This window comes from Nymphalis io, chromosome 29 (assembly GCF_905147045.1).
Source record: "Nymphalis io chromosome 29, ilAglIoxx1.1, whole genome shotgun sequence".
NCBI lineage: Eukaryota > Metazoa > Arthropoda > Insecta > Lepidoptera > Nymphalidae > Nymphalis > Nymphalis io.
The window spans coordinates 502,788-519,112 of NC_065916.1; the positions used below are offsets into that span (position 1 = coordinate 502,788).

Consider the following 16,325-nt stretch of genomic DNA (forward strand, 5'->3'; position numbering starts at 1 on the left):
TATTTATATATTTTTTAAAGGATATATATGTATAAAAAAAGGTGATGTGGACAATTTCAAGTTTCAACACTCAAGTTGTTGGTTTTGTACTCTGTGACTTAACTTAAGTCATAATGACTGATTATGACGAATTGTCACTGACATTCGCACTTCGTATCTTTTCTTGTTATCGTGTGTTATGAATTTTCATTAGTTTATTAATTATATATTGTAGAAATATACTGCAGTGTAACAGATATCAAAAAGTTTTAGGGAAATTTGTTTTTGAAAATTTTAATAAACAAAAAATCTGATATTATTTATGTTTTTTATAAAACAATAGTTAACAATATTGTATACTACAATTTATTTCTTAGTCAGTGCAAAAATAAATAAAAGACAAAATGGGAAAAGCAGAGGTAGGAACTCCGAAGTACATAGCCAACAAAATGAAAGCAAAAGGCCTCCAGAAGCTCCGCTGGTATTGCCAAATGTGTCAGAAACAGTGTCGTGATGAAAACGGTTTCAAATGCCACACAATGTCGGAGTCACATCAGAGACAGCTATTGCTATTTGCTGACAATGCTTCGAAGTACATCGACGAGTTCTCCAGGGAATTCAGTGACGGCTACCTTGATCTATTAAAATGTCAATTTGGAACGAAACGAGTCCATGCAAACAAGGTGTACCAAGATTACATAGCCAATCGGTAATTATATGTTTTTTATGTTGACTGTCTGGCTGCCTCTCTAGTGTAATGACTATACGGCCACAGATTTCGAGATCCTAGCTTGAAGCCCGGGGTCGGCCCACAAAGTTATTGGGTTTTTCTTTCAAGTCTTTCTGTCTGTGAATTCTTAGTCGATGCTGTGTCTGAAATTGCTCAGAAGGATAAAATAAAGTAACTATGTTAAAGATAAAAAAACAAATTTGCCTGTCCTTGAAACATAACACAGACAGCTTGAGATAGTTTTACTTCCTAGCAGAATGACGAGTATTACCCCTACTACAGTTTAGTTCCATACAATACAGACAAGAAATAAACAAAATCTGTTCATTGTTACAACTACTGTAACTTACCATCTAAGGGTTCAATATAACATTGTGCTATAATATACAAGTTAAATATTAACCGACCTATTTCGAAACATTGTTTTGCAGTTTAATATTGTTCAGCAATTTTTTAATTAAACAATCATTTCCTTTTTTATTATCAATTTTATAATCGAAAGAAGAAGACAGCATAGGTTTGCTAAATACTCTCTAAACTATATGCTATATAGGATAGAATAGTACTTTATTTATGACACACACTGTTAACAGACACATACTAAAAAGAGAAAAAAAATACATATTAAAAGACGAGATAAATAACTTGACTTGTTTCTTTTTAAAATTTCAGTGATCACTTACACATGAATGCAACACAATGGGAGACGTTAACAGATTTCGTTAAATATCTCGGAAGAGAGGGCAAGTGCATTGTCGATGAAACAGAAAAAGGATGGTTTGTCACATATATTGATAGAGATCCAGCCACGATAGCCGCAAAGCAAGCTAAAGTTAAAAAAGAGAAGCTGGATAAAGATGACCAGGTATATAATTATTGTATATAAGTATTGTTAGTGACAAATAAAAATAATATAATTTTCAACATTATACATATACATATACATTTCAACAATTGAAATCTTGTAAATGTAAAACAATAATCACTAAAAAAATGCTTTATATTATTACCGAGATGACTCAGTGGCTCGAGTGTGTGAATCTTGACCGATGATTTCGGATCCAAGCCTAGGCAAACTCATGCTTTATGAACTGAACTCATTCCAGTTGTGTTGGGTTGTTGACTCATCGAATTATGAGAGTAGAGTGTGCATCTGTGTTATTACACACATTTGTGCACTATAATGTGTCCTGCCACTGTGGCCGAAATTGGTCAGGTGGACATCTTACCAGGAATAAATAAAATAGTTCATATAATATTTCACAATAGACAATGTATATACAATAACAGTGAACAAATTTTGAATAAATTTGGTAAAAAGCCAGCTTGAACCCCAAGGGAGGTCATAGGGTACTTATTTATACTTAACACCAGACACTTACTAAAAAAAATTTCTCACTGAATAAAATAAAAAAAATAAAAAATAAAATTAAGAAAGTTTTTTGTGTTAAATGATGTTTATACTGAGAAGTGACAGTCAATATTTTTATTACTTTATATTGTAAAAATAATAAATCATTTATTATGACCAACTAGGATCATATACAATACAATAAAACTTAACTGGTTGGCGTGGTTGGTTGATACTTGCATTTAACACCGAAGGTTGTTGTTTGTCCTGAGTCTGGGTGTAATTATCTATATAAGTATGTATTTAATTAAAAAGAAAGTAGTATATGTAGTATATCAGTTGTCTGGTATCCATAGTACCATAGTTTGGGATCAGATGACCGTGTGTGAATAATGTCCCAGGATATTATTATTTATTTTTAATAAAAAGACAAAAATTACAACAATAATATATTACAGATGATATATTATTATAATAATGATGTGATAAATTAAATTTAATTGAATTTAAGAAAACAATAATGATTTACGGAATTAATAAAATAAAATAATTACATTTGTAATATTATTCATGATTTTTTTTTCAGGAAAGAATGCTAGAATTTATCCAACGACAAGTGGAGAAAGGCAAGAAAGAGTCCACGAAAGTAGAAACGTCTTACACGGAGTTCAAACGAGAGAGCAGTCAAGAGAGGCTGACCTTGAATCTTAATTTGAAACGAAAGGTCGAAGGTCGGTAATAATTTAAAAACGTTTTTTTTTTAATTTTTGTAAATCTCTAATATTATATTACATTACTGGGTGGTAGGGATATGTACAATCCCATCTTTGTAATAAGCACCCACTCAGGTATTACTACTTAACCGTAATACATAGTACTTTTGTGTTCCAGCTTGAAGGGTGAGTGAGTTAGTGTACATACAACTAACAGAGATGTAACACCATAGTTCTCCTCACCATAGTACTACAGTACAGTAACAGTGCAGTGCAACAACCTGTTAATGTCCCACTGCTGGGCTAAGGCCTCCTCTCCCTTTTGAGGAGAAGATTTGAAGCTTATTCCACCACGCTGCTCCAATGCGAGTTGGTAGAACACACATGTGGCATAATTTCAATGAAATTAGACACACGCAGATTTCCTGACGATGTTTTCCTTCACCCACCAAGCACGAGATGAATTATAATCACAAATTTAGTACATAAAAATTCAGTGGTACTTGCCCGGTGGTGGTTAGAACCCACGATCATCGGTTAAGATTCACGCGTTCTTACCACTGGGCAATCTTGGCTATTGTTGATTATATAGTGGATAGTTTATATTTCATACACTGTCAATGTCTCTGAGTGGTGGTGACCACTTACCAGTGACCACTTTAGGTGAATTATGACACAAAAACTCAATTCTCGTTAATTTCTTTCAGATATAAAACCGGATCCCATTACGAAGACCGCATTCAATACTAAAGTAAAGGAAGAGTCAACGAGCAAAAAATATAAGACAGAGAAGGATAATAAGCTAGAGAAAGTCAAACCGTCAGCTTTAGACGAAATAATGGCGATGCAGGAACGTGCGAAAGAGAAAGCGAACAGGTTAGTGATAGTTGTGGGGGGGGGGCAGGTGATTGGTTTAGTAGTTATTACTTGAAAGAGTAACAAAGAGAAAATGTCACTTTCATATTTATAATATTGGTTTGTTATTATACTGGTGGTAGAGCGTTGTGCAAGCTCGTCTGGGTAGGTACCACCCACTCATCAGATATTCTACCGCAAAACAGCAGTACTTGGTATTGTTGTGTTCCGGTTTGAAGGGTGAGTGAGCCAGTGTAATTACAGGCACAAGGGACATAACATCTTAGTTCCCAAGGTTGGTGGCGCATTGATGATGTAAGCGATGGTTAACATTTCTTACAATGCCAATGTCTAAGGGCGTTTGGTGACCACTTAGCATCAGGTGGCCCATATGCTCGTCCGCCTTCATATTCTATAAAAAAAAAAAAATGTCCTCCTGTCCTAAGAGCCAACTGCGCAGGAGATATTATAGTGCACGAGCGTATGCGTGTCCTAGATCAGCCTTATATCTAGAATCTAGACCGACGAGGCAGTCAAATATACTCGCAGGTCAACGACTACCGGATTTAGCTAGTAATTGTTTATCAGAAGAAATGTTTGTATGCACAGAAAAGACTACTGGCTGACTGAAGGTATAATAGTGAAGATTGTCACAAAGTCGCTCGGGGAGAAGTTCTACAAACGCAAGGCTGTCGTCGAGAGGGTTGTGGACAAATACGCAGCGCACGTGAGGCTCACCGATGAACCCGTTAAACTGAAACTAGATCAGGTTAGACTGCTGGCAAACATACACAGCGAAATTCTAAATTCTGACCTTGGTGGTAGGACTCTGGACTCATCCTAGATAAGTACCACATATTCGATCGCCAAACATGAGTACTCCATATTGTTGTGTTCTAGTTGAGTAAGCCAGTGTAACTACAGGCACAAACAACAATGTTTATGCCTGTACTTCTCCATTTTTAGTTTTAGAATTTTAGTGGCCATTTTTGTGACTGACTCTGACAGTCGCTTTACACTTATAACTTTTGTCCATTGATTATTTACTTACATAAATACACAAGAAGTTTTTACTCGGCCTTTGAACCCAGGACCTCAGGGTCTGCAGACTCATAAGCTAGCTGCGCGACCAACGAGATGGTCGAATGCTTTTTTGTTATAGAAAAAAAAACCTTATCCATTTTTGTTAAACGTTTGAAATTAATCTTTTATTAATATATAATTTTTGCTTGTATCTTGTGGTCTTCAGAACCACGTTGAGACCGTGATCCCGTCTCCGGGGCGGACGGTCCGGTTCGTGAACGGCGCCTACCGCGGGCAGACCGGGATCTTGAAGGCTCTCAACACTGACGAATTCTGCTGTGACATCGAGGTTAGTTCCAGGGCTATACTGTAAAAACTCATCATAGAAGACGGTCTTGATATGTCAGAAAGTGATATATGACATTGACTCTTGGTGTTGAACTGATAATCAGTTTTTTTTTTATATAAATAGATTTACCTGTCTAAAAATACCGTAAACAAATATGTACATAACTAACAAATTTTAAAAGACTTATTTCGAAGATATAAAGACGGAAACCCTCCCTCTAATAATCCAATTTCTACTCGCATTTCTTTTGCCCATTTGAAGATTAACACCTGACAACCAGTACCCAGGACCCAGTACTTCCGGATCTGGGGCCTTACATCAACCAACCAACCAACGAGGCAGTTTATTTATATAATATATTTTATTATCTGTTACTTTATTTTGCAGATTTCGGAAGGACTGTTCACAGGTAGATTGGTGAAGGGCGTACAATATGAGGACATCAGTAAATTAGCTACATCATGAAGACCTTTTAACAACAATAATAAAGTATATTTTCAAACATAATATTTTGTTTCATTACTTCTATATATATTCCCTCCGAGCCAATGAAATGTAGTAGGAGACTAAAAATTGTTGTTACTAATAAAAATATTAGATATCAATTCAATTTTACATATAGGAGTGCGTCGGTCTAATGGCTTGATGTAAGGCCGCAGACCCGGGGGTCCTGGGATCAATTTCCAGGTCGGGCCAATAAAGATTTATTGGGTTTTTCTGTTAAAATTCTCAGTAGTAGCCTGGAGCCTGAATAATACTATTCAAAAACAGTCTTTTTAACATTTGCTGGTTCAATATTATTGTTAACTTATACATTGCAAATGAATCAACTCTTATTACCACTCCCTTTATAACCCTTGAAAGAGAACAGAGGTTTTTAACCGTTAAATATCTGATGAGTAGGTGGTACCCACCCAGACAGGCTTGTACTAGACCCTACCACCACCAAATAAAATAGAAGTATTCGGTGAAATTATTTTCGGTAAAGAAGACTAAAGAAGAAAAAATATACTCTGCCATCATCACCAAAACTACAAATCTTTGTATGATCTATTTAAAAATTTTGCGTTATTGAAAACAAAGTAATTGTCCTATTAAAGTAAGCCGAGATGGCCACTGGGCCATCTTACCATTGGGTAGAATTGGGTGGTTTCATGTGCTTAATTTGTGATTATAATTCATCTCGTGCTTTACGGTGAAGGAAAACATCGTGAGGAAACCTGCATGTGTATAATTTCACAGAAATTCTGTCACTTGTGTATTCCACCAACCAGCACTGGAGCAGCGTGGTGGAATAAGCTACAAACCTTCTCCTCAAAAAGGGAGAGGAAGCCCAGCAGTGGGACAATAACAGGCTGTTACGGAACTATTAAAGTATATAATATTAGGGAAAGAAAAATCTTATTTGCACCATATATATATTTATTATAAATGTGACATTGTAAAACAGTATATTTGGTACATAATAAATATATTTAAACACCTTTTAAATTACGTTAAAATACGAATGTTAAAGTTTAAAATATTCGAAATTTAAATTACATTGACAGCTGTCACGCTGTCAATTAATGTTGCCATAAAACTACGATTACTCATAAAAGGTTAAAAAAATACTTAGTAGGTAAGTTGTTTGTTGGATTTTTAACGGAAAAGCACCTGTTTTTTAATATAATAAGGCACAATTTGAACAAGGAACACAGTGCATTCAGACATTAGATAATTTACTCTATTCTATAAAATAATTAACAATTATTTATAGTAATAATGATGCTTTTAAATGTTTTGATAAAAATAGATTTATCTAGAATTGCACAATTTTTTAAATCACTCTGTGATTATAACGCGAGGCATAGAATACTAAAACACAGGTTATAAAAAAGCAACGGCATTTAAAAAATGAATGAATGGATGACAAATTTAAATATGGATGGAATTTGTACGATTGAATATTTTTTGTATAATCTATAATAACATTCATATACTATAATTATTTTATATACTATATAAATTGCGTAAATAACAATTATATAAAAATGTAAATAAACACGTAAATAGGGATGTAGTGACATTTTGCGTTTTCATCAAAAATAATAAATTTTTTTGACATATATAAAAATTTGTATCTATTAATAATAAAAAACAACTAAATTCTTGTAACGTGCCTGGTACACGTTGGAACAACTTTTTGTCATTGGCGGTGAGCTTTGGCCGACCAGCCATTTTTGGGCAAACTTCAAATAATCTTAACGCTCTACGACAGCATTCACATTTTGGCCAAATATTTAGGATTAGCTGTATTGTTCAAGAGTTTATTTAAAATTATTATAATAATACAATATAATTATTACGTATTTAAGTAATGCTGGCAGTATGCAATAGTATGCAATAGATATAAAATGTTGCTAAATACAGAATTTAACATAAAATTATTTTTATTATAAACTTTATGCTTGGATTCGCATTTTTTTACTTCTCGTAATAAAAGTACGCGCTGTAGTAATAATTCGGCGGTTGTAGTTCAAAAGAATAAGGCCAATGACAAATGACCAACACGCCAACATGTAACCAATTGATTATTAACACACTGACCCAACGTGTACTGGCTTTATATACAACACTTCAAAAATATTTAAAATATATTATAATAACGTGTGATTTAATTAAATTTATAGATTATAAAAACGCAAATACGTCTCTAGCAAACAGAGGCAAACGAGTATTGCCATATATATAAATATAAAAAAACGCGAAATAAGTACTGTAATCTCCTAAACCTACGTCTAAATCTAGATTGTTAACGCAACAAATGCATATTAAATACTAACAGAAAAAAAAATCTTTAACTTACGTAAAATTGAAAAATATTTTATACGAAATTAAGCTTTCACCGCGAAATTGTCATAAATGTTAGTTATGGCAGTGTTGCCTGTCGTCTTCTAATATTTTTGTAGTTTTACTTCTTCAGAAGTTTTTCTTCTTCGGGATTTTGTTCAAACTTGCCGCGAGCTTTGAAGGTGGAGTTAGTGTGAGGGCTGGCTGACATTGGTGTTGACTGAAACAAAATTATTATTAAAATACATTCACACAATATATATTTTACTATATCAAGGCCTGGCAACACCTTTTTTTAACTTATATACTTAAGTTAGATTAGATTTAGTTTAAGTATCTTATTTGGGAGATGTGACTGTAAGGTCGTTAGCTCTGTCAAACGCAAGGCCGCATATTGACGTGTAGTAATGGAAATTAAAATGTCTACATAATATTTAAGGTACATATTTCAATACAGGAACACGGTCGGCTAAAGTTGATAGTATGCAAATATGAACTTTAATAATCGTGTATAGTGTTTAATTTCATTTGCCACGTATAAAATCCATTACGGCGCGTTTGAAGTAAATCGTCCTTTATAGTGCACAAGAGTGTACGCGAATACAAATGCACTCTTTTGATCCAATTAGAGTTAAGGCGCCGGACCGTGGACGTACTTGCATTCAAAGGCATGGAATGGCCTTAATTTCTTTACAAATAGATCATCAATATATTTTATTACTAGTGGTTAGAGGTTAATTTTCAAAAATCCTTTCTTAATGCTAAACTACTGTGTAAAAGGAACCTTTGTGCACGGTTCCCAGTCTGTGCCTGTGCATATGTCAGTCAATCGGTTATTCTTTTATATATTTTATGATAAATATTATACCATCATACCTACCGTTGACCGTTAATATCTAGTTTTAGGTACGTCCAACATCTGATAGCATGAAAAAGTAAACAAATATAGTATATTATATATAAAAAGTTTATATAACATAATATGATGTCTTCTCGTGAACGACAGTACGGATAATATTACAAATTAAAAATTAGTTGATTGAATTATTGTTATTTTTTTAAATAGTAATGTATATTTATTATGCATAATATATAAGATTATAAGTGCACTAGCTTTTTTTTCAAAGAATAGGAAGGCGGACGAGCATATGGGCCAGACATTGGTATTTTAAGAAATGTTAACCATCTCTTACATCACCAATGCGCCACCAACCTTGGGAACTAAGATGTTATATCCCTTGTGCCTGTAATTACACTGGCTCTCACCCTTCAAACCGGAACACAACAATACCAAGCACTGCTGTTTTGCGGTAGAATAACGGATGAGTGGGTGGTACCTACCCAGACGAGCTTGCACAAAGCCCTACCACCTGTTACCCAAATTATATTTTTAAAAACTTTCATAGATCCATAAGTCTGTCTGTTGTACAACATAACTATAGCAAACCTAAGAATTTTCTATACTACCTGTTTTTTGTAAAATTAATTATATTAATAATAATAATTAATTTCAAGTCATTTCATTTGGCTATAACAAGCTACATAAAGGATCGCCAATATTAAATAAATATGTAGTATATATATAATTTTACCAGTTTAGACGGAGATTTTTCATTTTGATTTTCAACGATTTCATCGAGTTTGTCGCCTTCTCGGAGTAGCTGGAACAAAATACGTATATTTTAATATGTTATCATTATATACTTGCAACTAACTCGTCGATCTAGTGAGAGGATTATGAGAGTGTAGACCTGGTACCTGGGTTCACTGGGTTCAAAGCAGCCCCGAATTTGGCAACTGACAATGCTTACACTCTAGTGCATGCATTCGGTCAGCACGCAAGTAGATTGATAAAGAATGGTTTAGACTGCCACGTTGGTCTATCGGCTAGATATAAAGCCGTAAATCCCGAGGTCGGAAAATTCGAACCCAGATCGAGCCGATTATAAAAGTTATTGGGTTTAATCTGTCGAAAATTTATTACACATCCGTTCCTTCTGAACTATTTCCGGTCGTTGTTTGCGCACACGCTTGTTCACTATAATATGTCTTGCGCAGTCGGCCAGTCAACCTTGAGATTGGCCGTGGCCAAAATCGGTCAGGAAGATATCATCAGGTTACTAAAGCCTTAGTTCTTCGCCTGTAATCTCTGGTCTTGTCGTGAGTTGCCCAGATTTGAACCACCAATCTTCATTAAGATACACTGATACTACTGGACCATTTCGGCGGTTTTACAAATAGAAAACATGACGATTGTAAATATTTACCTTATCGACTTCCGGTTCGATTTGCTCGTTCGTCCCCCCCTTGTTGAGTGCGCCCTTCTCCATCAACGTAGCGCGCTTCGCCGCTAAGTACATTGATCTGAAATACATATAAATTACGATTTTAAGTTTGATGTAATTTAAATAAAAAAATTTAATTGGGATCTTATAGATAATTACTTAAAGGCGAAAATATGTTTTTAATGATAATAAGTCGACTAAGGCAACATGTCGGTACTATTGTTCATTGGATGAACAATCGTCTCGACAAAATTATATTTAAATTATGTTAAATCAAATGTGATCTAAATCAGAGAACTCGATCTGAAGTGACACACACTAACAGACGCATCTAAGATTATTACATAATCTATGTATAATATGTACTCATGTTCCAACGGCAAGAATAAAGAGAAAGTAATCTAAAATAATCTTAGATTTACATATACTATGCGATTTTTTTTTTTATAGAATAGGAAAGCGGACGAGCATATGGACCACCTGATAGTAAGTGGTCACCAACGCCCTTAGACATTGGCATTGTAAGAAATGTCAAACATCGCTTACATATCCAATGCGCCACCAACCTTGGGAACTAAGATTTTATGTCCCTTGTGCCTGTAATTACACTGGCTCACTCACCCTTCAAACAGGAACACAAAAATATCAAGTACTGCTGTTTTGCGGTAGAATGTCTGATGAGTGGGTGGTACCTACCCAGACGAGCTTGCACAAAGCCCTACCACCAGTAAATTTTACTAATATATCTGCTATATTATTTACTGCAAGCAGTTCTCGATTGATATATATGTATTTATAAAACAACATTATTCCACTAAACTACTTATACGAATAAAACAAATTATTTAAGATGGTATCGAGGCAAATCAAGGTCAAAGTGTATTTATTTTTACTTGTTAAGAGGCGACATGGCCCAGTGGTAAGAACGCGTGAATCTTGATGATCGTAGATTCAAACCCGGGCAAGCACCACTGATTTTTTTTGTGCCTAATTTGTGATTATAATTCATCTCGTGCTTGACGGCGAAGGAAAACATCGTGAGGAAACCTGCATGTGTCTAATTTCACTGAAATTCTGCCACATGTGTATTCCACCAACCCGCATTGGAGCCGCGTGGTGGAATAAGCTCCAAACCTTTTCCTCAAAAAGAGGAGAGGAGGCCTTTAGCCCAGCAGTGGGATATTCACAGGCTGGTCCGGTACGGTCAATGGTATTGTCTATGTTATATAATATAACCTCTTAATGGTGAGGTAGTACAGCTCAGCGATGGCGCGCACGGAGTAGTCCGGCACGAAGGTGTGGCGCAGCATGGAGTCCATGTTCAGGTTCTGCAGCGAGCCCAGCGTGGACGGCGCGGGCGACTCGGCTGGAACGAGTAAATTTTTACGTATTTACACTGTACAATATTTGCTGACCAACAGTATTTAAATAATATTTCTTACAGTCAATCAATTAAGACTTATTTTTATTATTTATTATTTCTTGTCTATGGGTGGTTGTGGCCACTTACCAACATGCGGCCATTTTGCTCATTTATAAAAAGTTTTTATTAAGTTTTTTGTCAACCGTTAGATAAAAAATTTATAAACTCACCAAGGCCGACATTCTGTGTCAACGCCTGCACTCCAAAGTATGTGAATGGTCCCGCTTCGAACACCAGGTTCTCACGCCCCACTGTCACCTCCACACGACCCTCTAGGATCAGCACGAAGTAGTCCACCTGGGGGGGAGAGTATTGTAAGTATCAGTTACATCATAACGCATTCTTCAAAATATAAAAGGTTAAAGTCAAATGAAGAAGCATAAGAATAATGAATAATACGAGTATAGAATAGAATATCTGGACTGCTCACTTCCTATTGCGCCAAAATGAGTGGGAGCTATGACGTAACAATACGCGATGTCGATACGAGGACGCTCGTGCGCGAATTAGTGTGCGTACTTGTGGCGACGTGACAGGTTAGGAAAGTGTGTTTCCGCCCTAACACGTACATACAATGACGAACGCGAGAGGTGACGCCAGTTGACTTACATTTTAGTTAAACAAACAAAAGGCGACAGATCGTTCGCAATCCTGACTTTGAACAGGCGAGGCGTTCAGTTCATGACAACCATCACAATGCAATACAGTGAATTGGTATATTTTATTTATTTATGTATACATATCTATATATTATGTAGGGAATACCTTAACAAGCGGAATGCCTTACGACAATACGATCGATCAACAAAATGAAACTTATAATGTAAAATGTACACGAATTATACAATATATAATTATTCAACTCACCGATTTTCCCTCCTGGAAGACGTATCTCTTGGGATCGTTCTTGTCCTCGTCGCCTCGGAGCTTGATGTGCTGGATGACGTCCTGCTTGAGCAGACGACGGAGCACCGTCTCGGAGATCATGTCCGCTCGGAACGGATCGACACCTGGTATCGAAGGCAATTTAATTTACTTAAACCAGTCATTAATTATATATCATTTATTTTTTTAAACCTGCCATTTGAGCCCAGGTCCTCGGGATCTCTGACCATATCTAGACATGATGCATTGAATACTAGATGAAAGACATATGCTTGTCGGTGTTTATCTGCAACACGCATGGGAGCAGCGTGGTTTAATAAGCTCTAGACTATCTCCTCAAAAGTACAACCCTAAGCCCAGCAGTGTGACCCTTAGGCGTTTTTGTTTTTGTATTTATATCTCCACGGACATGTCGTTCGTGCCTTTGATGTATTTCATGAATGTTTATTACCAGGCGGCACAATTTATTAAAATTTTAAAAACTTTAGGCTTCCTAGTCCAGGTGACTACTTCATGGCTCAGTGCCAGTTGACTTCGGTGAAGGGGACACCCAGACTGAGTATAACTCACTGGTGCTGAGGAACTGGAAGGTGGCGAGCACGAGCTGCGGCGACACGTGCACGCGCTGGTGCTGGTGGCCGGCGAACGACGCGATGTCGTGCAGCTTGTTCATGGGCCGCATCAGGCGCTTCTTGGTGCGGTTGTCGCCTGTGAACATGATACTTATTATAAACACCGATAATAACAAGGCCAGCTGGTTTTTTACTTGGCAGGTGAGTAGGTACCACCCGCTCATAACATATTCTCTACCACCAATCAGCAATATTTAATATTGTTGTGTTCCGGTTTGAAGAAGCAAATTCAGGTGCAAGGGATATAATAATAATAATAAATAACTTTATTCACCAAAAAGAAACAAAGGCAAAAAAATTAAGGTGCAAAACCGTAAAAAAAGAGAAAACAATATCATAATTTGTTGAAAAGGTCGTAGTCTCAGCTAGGCTGCTTTTCAGTCTACGCCTTGTACATATGCTGCCAACACAAACGCTACATTCAGTGCAGTAAAAGGTAAAAGAAGATAAAATTACTTAAATAATAAAAGTTAATACAATTTATAACACGCACAATAGGCTAAAATAAAAGAAAATATGCAAGCATTACTAAAACAGTGAGGTCTTTTTTTTTAATTCTAGAAAAAGGAAAATATTTCATATTGAATAAAAAATGAAAATAAAATAATAATAAAATATTTAAAACGTTTAAACAAATAGAGATATATGTTTTAATAAATTACAATCAAAGTAACAATTAAATATTGAAGTTTAGTTACACACATTTGTCCAGACACATCGCGTCTTTTGCATAGACAGAAGCCATTGCTTGCATTGTGCCTTAGACATATTTTGAGACGTACTGTTCTTAATCGGAGGTGGGATATCGTTCCAACATTTAGAAGCAGCGAAACGAAAGCTATATGACATCTTAGTTCCCAAAGGGATGAGCGGTGGTGACCACTTACTAATAAAATATATTGACTGATGAAAGCACATATGTATATAGATTTTTCGCTTTGGTTTCCATACTAACCACGTTATTGTAACTTGCAACTAGATGGCGCTGTTAAACATCAAAACCCTTAACTAATCAGGCACGAGTATTGGTATATGTAGGAAGGCAGGACGTCTGCAGTGTTTCGCAATATAAAACTTTGTACTCACTGATGACGTCACTCTCGTCAACAATCTCGGCTTGAATCATCTCTTCAATGACGTCCTCCAACGTGAGCAGACCTATCGTTTCGTATACTGGGTCACCGTCGCCTTCCTCTATACGTTGGACGAATGCCATATGTCCCTTGTGACCTGAAAAATTTGAAACAAATATTTTATATATATGATATTCGTTGGGAAATTGTTAAATACAATTCCCTGCCTCGAGAAATTCGTCAAGCTGAATCCGTACATATTTTTAAGTCGTTTTCATAATTATTATCTTTCAATATAACTATAGCATGTTGTATTATAATATGTATAATTTATTTCTTATATAAGTTTATATGTATGTATATGATTGTAGGTCGGTATAAGTTGTTCGCAAACTATGCCCGATTAGTGATCCTGGCTAAAAGAAAACACGTAAACATTTCTCTTTACAGAGGTTGCCTGGAAGAGATCACTTTAAGCGATAAGGCCGCCTTTGCGTAATATATATTCAGTAGAATATATATTACGCAACATATAATAGCTAGTAAGCTATTATATGTTACTAAATGTTTGTAAAGTGTGTGCAATAAAGGATTAATAAAATAAAATATACTTTATTATGATGAAATTATTATGTCATATAACTACTCCGCACGCGGCTTCATCTGTTTGTATGGGGAGGGGTTGCTTCAGTCTAGTGTTAGGAACCCTACGTCGTTTTCTATACGAGAAACTAAAATCGTTGTGAATTGTAAGTTATTTTAAGAAAGATGCTATTTTGGTGTATACTCATAGTCAAGAAGCTAGCGTATAAGGCCACAGATCCAAAAATCTCGGCACCAGGTCGACCCACTTCTACCATCATTAAAAACCATATGAGAATCCGTTCCGTAGTTTTTGAGTATATCGCGGTAAGACAGACGCATGGGACTTTGTTTTATAATTCGCAGTTATGTCGCATATAACTTTCTAACATTTACTCTAACCTATTTAATATTTAAAACGCTCGTCGACATATTTAAAACAATATGAAAAAGCGTTATATTTCGAAACAGTAACCTCGGCTTCCGCAGACACCGCAGACGTTCTTATATAAATAAACGGGCCGACTGACCGCGATGTATAAGCGAATAAATCAGATGAAAACGTGCTATTTTTCATTTGAACATTTTTTGGCACGATACTTGATATTTTTTGTAATTAGCGAATTTTTCGGTCCAGTCTCAATTTAAGAGAATGCTTTGTTAAGTAAAATTTTATCAGTACAGTACAGTAACAGCCTGTTAATGTCCCACTGCTGGGCTAAGGCCTCCTCTCCCTTTTGAGGAGAAGGTTTGCAGCTTATTCCACCACGCTGCTCCAATGCGGGTAGGTGGAATACACATGTGGCACCATTTCAGTGAAATTAGACACATGCAGGTTTCCTCACAATGTTTTCCTTCAATGTCAAGCACGAGACGAATTATAAACACAAATTAAGCACATGAAAATTCAGTGGTGCTTGCCCGGGTTTGAACCCAAGTTCATCGGTTAAGATTCACGCGTTCTAATCACTGGGCCATCTCGGCTCAGCTACCTCGAGGGAAGCCAGTACTTGCCAAGCTGGTTTAAATTGACAAATCAGTCAGATGAGACTCAATTAGAGTTTACCTTAACCTAGATCAGATTCCGATCCAATCCAATTAACCAAAATATAAAAATGAGTTTTTATTTGTTTTAATATTTATATTTTTAAAGACGAACAAATATTTCTTAATTCCACTTGGCTTTTACAAACACTTTAGTTTAAAAACTTAAAATGTAAAGTTATATACCGTTCCGATCGTTGATTCTACCGAGAAATTCCGGCAAGAAACTCATACTAAAATATAATTAGGTTTTTAGTTTATTTATAATACCGCATACTACTACGAATACTACTAAGATTAAATGGCGATTGTTTAAAATAATTACGACGCAAAAAATATATAGCCCATTCCATTTGCATGAAGAGTAAAGAAAAAAAAACAACTTTGACATTGATAATAATAATAATAATATCCTGGGACATTATTAACACACGGCCATCAGATCCCAAACTAAGCAGAGCTCGTACTATGGATACCAGACAACTGATATACTACATATACTACTTTTCTTTTATAAGTACATACTTATATAGATAATTACACCCAGACTCAGGACAAACAGACATGTT

The 16,325-nt window shown here is 35.6% G+C and overlaps 2 protein-coding genes across 2 annotated transcripts in view; one reads left to right on the forward strand and one right to left on the reverse strand.

Annotated features, from left to right (window-relative positions):
* The first annotated feature begins 155 nt into the window (after positions 1-155).
* On the forward strand, positions 156-5,501 carry LOC126779576 (DNA/RNA-binding protein KIN17). The gene is made up of 7 exons (XM_050503689.1): positions 156-688; positions 1,382-1,574; positions 2,647-2,791; positions 3,481-3,649; positions 4,238-4,397; positions 4,878-5,000; positions 5,388-5,501. The coding sequence occupies exons 1-7, from the start codon at positions 384-386 to the stop codon at positions 5,463-5,465; spliced, it is 1,173 nt and encodes a 390-aa protein (XP_050359646.1). The 5' UTR covers positions 156-383; the 3' UTR covers positions 5,466-5,501.
* A 912-nt stretch (positions 5,502-6,413) lies between these two features.
* LOC126779458 (unextended protein-like) overlaps positions 6,414-16,325 on the reverse strand; it is a 48,848-nt gene continuing 38,936 nt past the window's right edge. The window contains exons 7-14 of the mRNA XM_050503433.1: positions 14,144-14,287; positions 12,996-13,133; positions 12,408-12,550; positions 11,711-11,837; positions 11,354-11,483; positions 10,100-10,196; positions 9,425-9,493; positions 6,414-8,052 (exon numbers count right to left, since the gene is read on the reverse strand). Of these exons, the coding sequence (XP_050359390.1) occupies positions 7,954-8,052; positions 9,425-9,493; positions 10,100-10,196; positions 11,354-11,483; positions 11,711-11,837; positions 12,408-12,550; positions 12,996-13,133; positions 14,144-14,287 (947 nt within the window). The 3' untranslated portion in view covers positions 6,414-7,953. The remainder of the gene's footprint in view (positions 8,053-9,424; positions 9,494-10,099; positions 10,197-11,353; positions 11,484-11,710; positions 11,838-12,407; positions 12,551-12,995; positions 13,134-14,143; positions 14,288-16,325) is intronic.